This window comes from Spea bombifrons, chromosome 1 (genome assembly GCF_027358695.1).
Source record: "Spea bombifrons isolate aSpeBom1 chromosome 1, aSpeBom1.2.pri, whole genome shotgun sequence".
NCBI classification, from domain to species: domain Eukaryota; kingdom Metazoa; phylum Chordata; class Amphibia; order Anura; family Pelobatidae; genus Spea; species Spea bombifrons.
In genome coordinates, this window is record NC_071087.1 from 44,843,493 (window position 1) to 44,850,150 (window position 6,658).

Genomic DNA, 6,658 nt, shown 5'->3' on the forward strand with positions numbered 1-6,658 from the left:
TAAGTGTTCTGCCCAGCGGAATAAAGTTTTACATCCTTGACTATGCTAGAAACACAGTTTACGATCATATCTGATGTAGATACAAAATGCATGGTTTGATACACAACAAAGTTATCTCCATGAAAAATGGTCTCCTTTTTTTCTTTTAAAAGAAACTCACCAAGAGCTTTTTGCTGTTTCTTTTAATAGGACGTTTGAGTGCTCTGTGCAGGGCTCAAGTACAGCATAAATCAGGTCCTTCTCTTTGTGTTTTTTTTACAAGTAGCCAACGTGCCCTTATATTTCTTTCCAGCTGACCTACAGAAGAAAAGAATCACTTGTTGCTATACAGTCATGCAACTTGTGGGGTCTGCCTCTTTTCAGAACTTCCAATGACTATAAACACACCTAACCTAAACTTGTGGGGTTATCTTCAGACCCTGCAAAGTTCAGAAAAACAATGGGCTTTCTCTAACACTTCATAGTTTCCTTTCTTGCAGAAATGCTGGTGGGATGAACTAAGACTATTGTTTTGCTGATTTCTGGATCGATGCTAGTCTTTTTTTGTTTGCCTTCGTAGATGTAAAGTAGGATTTGAACAGTTTGACCCTTTCGGACAGTTCATGGAGTTGCATAGACCCTACTTTCTCTGTGCTTTGCTTGCACTGCATTGTGGGCCTCCAACAATTGACCTCGTAAAGCAGTCTAATTGGGGAATATGTGCAAAGAGTAATTCTGGTGCAATTGCCATAGCCACCAATGGAATGTTACTGCTCCTTGGGACACTTTGCATAAGAATTCCTTCTTATTCATAGCCCTCTACATTCCTCTATTTTAGATATTAGGAAAACCTTATGATTAGGGACTTGGCTGTTTGGTCAATCAACTTTGATCTTATGTAGCAGAGAGAAGCTGTGTCCTTTGCTTCATTTGATGTTTAATATTGTGAGTTTTGAACCTCCCTGCTGTTGTGAGCACCTGTCGAATAAGTGACATATGATACATTCTTAATGATCTCTTTCATAGTGTTGTGTTTGGATTTATAAAATGTAATTTATGACTAAATTTTATCCAAAGCATTAAGGACATTGATCACCAGACAGCAACTAACACTCTTGGCACACCTACCACTAATATATATGATTTTTTGTTGTTGTTTTTCTTTCCTCCTTGTTGTCTTATAGTACGTTGTCAGCAGGGGTTTTGGAGAAGTGAGCCCTTTAGGCATTTTCTTTTCCTTGTCATCTACTGCAGGTTATCAGCAGGAGTTTTGGAAGAGTGAGCCCTTTAGGCATTCTCTCCCCTTGTCATCTTCAGCAAGGGCTTTGAAGGACTGGAGCTTATTCCTCTAAAGCCACTGCTACAAAGATACACTTTATTACGGGAGGGAGTCTATGCAGACGCACCCTGTATTCATTCGTTTCTGTGGGTGACAGGGCGTTTTAAATGTACACAGTTTCTTGTTTCTGCATCTCATTGATGATCAGTAGTGGGTTGATGGAAAGGGCTTATAAGATGTGACAAATAAAGCACCGCATCATGCGGTCAGAATGCATTCCCTGCCGTGCAATTAGCTGGAGCAGAGGTACAAACACCCCGACTCTGCGGTTTGTAAATAACAAATTATTGGCAAAAGCCACACAAGTACCACAAGCCCCAATGATACTGGAGCCAAAGTCACAATGTTAAAAGTGCTAAGATTCTGTGCTCCGTTCTTCTCAGCCTTCATTAAAGTTTGCCTTACTACTTTGTCTGTTATATTTCTGGTTTCTAGACTGCGGCTTGTCGCTTCTGCACTTTTCTGCTGTCTTAAATTTCCACTTTGCAATAGAGCATCCAAAAGAATCAGTGTCAGGAAAGCAATCCCATTGGAATCAAAGGGAGCGCTTCTTTCACATGCGCAGTGTTCCCCGAGCCAGTGCTGGAGCTGACAGGCGTTAAGTAAATCATATACAGTAGGAGATGTGTTTGGTGAACGGCAAATAGCTGAGGAGTGGGGAATCCATCCATACGTCTCAGCTATCATGTTGGATACAGTATATATGATAGCTGGATTTGTATTCAATACATCACAGGTGTACCACTCTTGTGATAATATTTGCACTCCGAGCGAAAGGGAACAATAGCAAAATGACAGCACATTTTTATTCATACTACGTGCTGGTATATATGGCGTTATGTATATATAAAGAAACCCCTGCTTGGTTTTCAAATCAACATTATTCGTGGTGGTGCACTAAATGAAAAACTGAGAATTTAAAGTGTAAAATGGTCCTGGTCTTAAAGGGGTTAAAGGAAAAGAAATGCCATGCAATAAAAAATATATCATTATTAAGTAAACACCATATAAAGTAATAACTTCTACAACTTACTGAGAAACACATTATCTGAGTTGTGAATGCACTTGCTTTCCTGAAATCTGTTCTAGTGGAAATTAGTGTTAAGTAGTGTGTCTTCTTGTGGTAAAACATAAATGTTTCAGCTTTAGAAGTTATCCTACAGCCCGTATATAATAATAATAATTAATAATAATAATAATAGTATCCTATGAACAAAGACAATACTGATTAAAGGTTCTGCGAGGAAACAGTGTCCGCAGAAATCAAGTCCTCAGCAAAAATCACAATGTAAAACGAAATCAATTTTGTTTATTAACCAGTATTTTATATTTAAGACAACGAAACCCTTGTACACAGTTTGTGAAAGATTTATACCACCCTGCTTTACTACAATCGAACTGGGCAACGTTTGCTAACACGTCAACTGAAGTAAGTGTGCTCTGACCTACATATCTGGCTCAGTCACGGTTGTTGGCTTGGGCTTCATACAGCAGCCACTCTTTCTCCAAGAGACACTCGCTCTAGCGGCAGCTGCTGTCCACTGCTGTCCTCAGCTTCAGCTAAACTCACCGGCCTCTTTACTAGCAGAGACAAAAAGCCCTCAAAAAGTGCAATATTGGTTCTTAGCAGTCAAAAAATAATGACTTGATAGATGGCTTTGTCTGAGTCTGTCAGTTCTAGTTTAGTCATACGCTTTGAACGTATGCACTGTGAGAAGCGCTGTGTAAAATATCGGCGCTTTATTCATAAAATATAATAATAAATATATTCTGGTTTTATTATACCTTTTAAATGTATGCATTGCGTAAAATGTTGACGTTATATAAATAATGATAACAAATATATTCCAGTTTTGACAAACTCTTTGGAGTTATGCACTGTGAGAAATGCTGCATAAATTGTTGGTGCTATATAAATAAAAGATAATATTAATATAAAAAAAAAATTAAAAATCAGAAGACAAAGCCATTTTCAGTTACTTTTTCCTCACAAGTTTTTTTTTGTAGACTCCTCGAAAAGTCATATTTATGCCCAAAGACAATTTGCAAGGTTACTTGATAACTTAAGAAATCAAATGACCACCCTGAGAAATTGGGGGGAGTCCAATAAGATAAATAATAATAATAAAAAAAGCCTGTGAGGGATCTGGATTTCTAAGTCCCTTGGAACAAGGAGATATGTTTGCACATTTACAGGACTGTGGAATATGATGGCGATATAAAAGAAATAAATAAATAAGAATAAAGCTTTTTTTTTAACTTGTTTTTAAGAAACTACTATATTTGATACCAGGAGTTACTTTAATTGTATTCTGGTAAATGGACTCCTTATGTACGTATGTAAACATGTATCAATAAAGGTTTGTTCTGACATGTGACTGAAAGCATATATAATATATTTTTATATTGATATAATGTTATATATTTCATACAGTCAAGAAATGTTGCGTATGTTAGTGACAGTGTGACATGTGTGCTATTTTATGACAACTGGAGATCCCCTCGCCCATGTATAGTTTTAGACAGGATGCCTGTGGGGCAGTCAGAGGCTAAGTGGCCGCTTGGCTAATACACAGCAGCTCGGCTAGTCCTCCACCTGCCTCCTCCCTCTCTTCCCGCCTCATCAGCAGCTCAAAGGGCAGCAGACCCAGGAGCGCGTGGCTAGGCGGCCCCCCGGCCCGAACCCTGGGATTGGCTGCCACCCCTCTCCCCCTAACAGCCATTAATAAAATTAGCGGCACGCTTCGGCCGACCGGCTTCGACCAATCACCGTGCAGGAAACCCGGAGGACCAGAAGAGATACCAACAGCCTAAAATAGGAGGTGGAGCGGCAGCAATGACAACAGACCTCAGGACCGGGGGGAGTCGTGGGGGGCTACTGAGGGGAGTTAAAAAAAATGATGATAATGAAAAGAATAAAGCAGGGAGGGGGTGCGGTGCCCCGGGGTAGGTTTGATTGTTTTGCTAGGGGTATATAAGGGGTTTTAGGAGGGTCGTGTGCCAGACGCACAGCCACTGGACTACAAGCGGCTTCACTTGAGCTGAAGAGCGAGACGCGTGCCAGAGCACACACATCCATAGAACAGGGTGCAAGAGGCTGTCCAACACACCCAGCGATACCCGGCCAGGAGAATATCCGACACCCTCCCGAGAGTCAGTTGTCAAATCACAAAGTAAGTACCCGGCACCACTATATATATAACTTTATTAGATGATGTGCTGGTAACTTCTCTCTGTAAGTGGAGGATAGATAGAAACTGTTCTGTTTGTGGAACGGTGACTGTACGGAGGATCCTTGGTCCGTATAGGCTGTATTGCAGTCTGCGCCAACAGCGTAAAGCAGCTGATCGGTGACAGTGTAGTAACCTGCGCCCTTGTGTTTTGTTTACGCAGGATGATGCTGTTGAAGAGTGAGTACAGAGAGGAGGAGGAGGAGCTGACTTCCGCCTCTCCTTGCTCGCTGTCCTCTTCCGACCTGTCCTCTCCGCCCGGCAGCAGCTCAGACGACGAGCACGTCCCCGCAGCCTCCTTCCTCCTGCGCACAGATGACAGGGATGTGGACTCTGCTGATACCAAGAAGCCGAAACGTAGCAGAGCCAGGGCTAGCGCTAAAAGCGGGGAGGTGGTGATCAAAATCAAAAAGACCCGGCGCCTAAAAGCCAACAACCGGGAGAGGAATCGCATGCACAATCTGAACTCCGCGCTGGACTCCCTCAGGGCTGTGTTGCCCACCTTCCCGGATGATGCCAAGCTTACCAAGATAGAGACCCTGCGCTTTGCCCACAACTACATCTGGGCTCTGTCCGAGACCCTGCGCCTGGCCGACCACCTACAAGGCTGCTCCGCCTCCCCTTTGGTCCAAGACTCCCTGTCACCACCCAGTCCCTCAGCCTCCTCCTGGAGCTACACCTCCTCCCCCCCATCCTCATCGTGCGACTCTCTGTCCCCTTCCAGCCCTGATAGCTCCGTCTCGGACACTATGGACTACTGGCAACCTACTGAGCATCTTCTGCACCAAGCACATCATCATCATCACCACCACCACCAGCAGCAGCTCACTACCACAGGTGCCATGGCTTTCATGTGAACAAGAACATTGTAACAAAAACTCTCCTAGAGATGCTGCAGAAGACAATGTTGTTTCACTGAGGAAGAATAGAACCAAAACCTGTGTTGCAGGGACTTCTGATCTAAGAGTAGATTGAGTTGTTCTGCTGGGCTGCATAGTGAAAATGTAACATGTGGGGGCATCCAGCATGTAGCAGTCCTCACCTGCTTGAGAGTGTGGGGGGGGGGCTTCTTTATAAAAACCATACTATTGAGGGTCTCACAAGGAGATGATTTAGATACAGTGGTCAGGGTGGGGAATCTTTGTCAGAGAGAATACAGTTATATTGGTAGTTCTCAGCTGAAGGCAGCAACATTCCAGAATATTGTACACCAGACAGTGTCAAATCATAGTGTTTTGCTAAGATGGGTCACACAGCACAGAACATACCAGTGCAGGAAATGTTCATATTAATAGCTGATTTGGGTCTAGACAACAACTATCTCTGGGAAACATCTGCTTTCTTCCCATTGATGGTTGAGGGCTGTGGGAATTTCAACTGTCAAACCAAACTTTTTCTCTGATATGCACTTTGTTCACTTTCCCAGATCCGTCACAATACCTTTTGTGTTTCCATTCTCTTTTTCTCATTTCCATCTGTTCTGTATGATTATAAGAAAAGAGAAACCTTGTTTAGTAGAGCACCAGGTTAAAAGTCATTGTCTAATTTGTATGCTTGTGCCAACTGAATACAAGCATGGAAATCAAGGCAGGACTCTGTCAAAAGAAAGAAAAAGCGAAGAAAAGGGAAAATCAGAAGGGAGGATATCTTCATACATTATTTATGTAAGCTTTTGGACCATGAGGGAACTAGGTTATTCTTTCAGGAGGTAGACAAATAAATCAAAATATACAATAGACATGGAGCATCTTGGCAAACAGACACAAGTGTTCTCTTTTTATTTATTATAAATGATTTCATGAAAAATATGTATTTTTTGTATATTTCAAAGAGTTTATTTTATGTATTTACAGCAAGAAAAAAAAATCTTGTGCTAATTATTGAATAAAATATATAATTTTCCTAATACTTTTGCATCTCATGTCGTTACTTAACATATGTATAAGTCTTACATATTTATTAAGACATCTTTATTAAACAGCGCACGCAAATATATGTCCTGGCTAATTCCTAACAGCAGTATTAATATTGGACTTTTACCTTTATTTAAATATTTTCTGTAAATGAAATGAAATGAAATTATAATCAAACTGTATTGATGACACTTTTA

The 6,658-nt window shown here is 41.4% G+C and overlaps 1 protein-coding gene across 1 annotated transcript; it reads left to right on the forward strand.

Moving 5' to 3' along the window:
* Window positions 1–4,375: 4,375 nt before the first annotated feature.
* Window positions 4,376–5,590, forward strand: NEUROG2 (neurogenin 2). The gene is made up of 2 exons (XM_053461496.1): window positions 4,376–4,491; window positions 4,712–5,590. Exon 2 carries the CDS (start codon window positions 4,713–4,715, stop codon window positions 5,403–5,405), a length of 693 nt encoding a protein of 230 aa, XP_053317471.1. The 5' UTR covers window positions 4,376–4,491; window position 4,712; the 3' UTR covers window positions 5,406–5,590.
* Window positions 5,591–6,658: the final 1,068 nt, after the last annotated feature.

What these genes read in the sequence shown, in the direction of transcription:
- NEUROG2 (XM_053461496.1), top strand. Translation starts at nt 4,713, where the DNA reads ATGATGCTGTTGAAGAGTGAGTACAGAGAGGAGGAGGAGGAGCTGACT.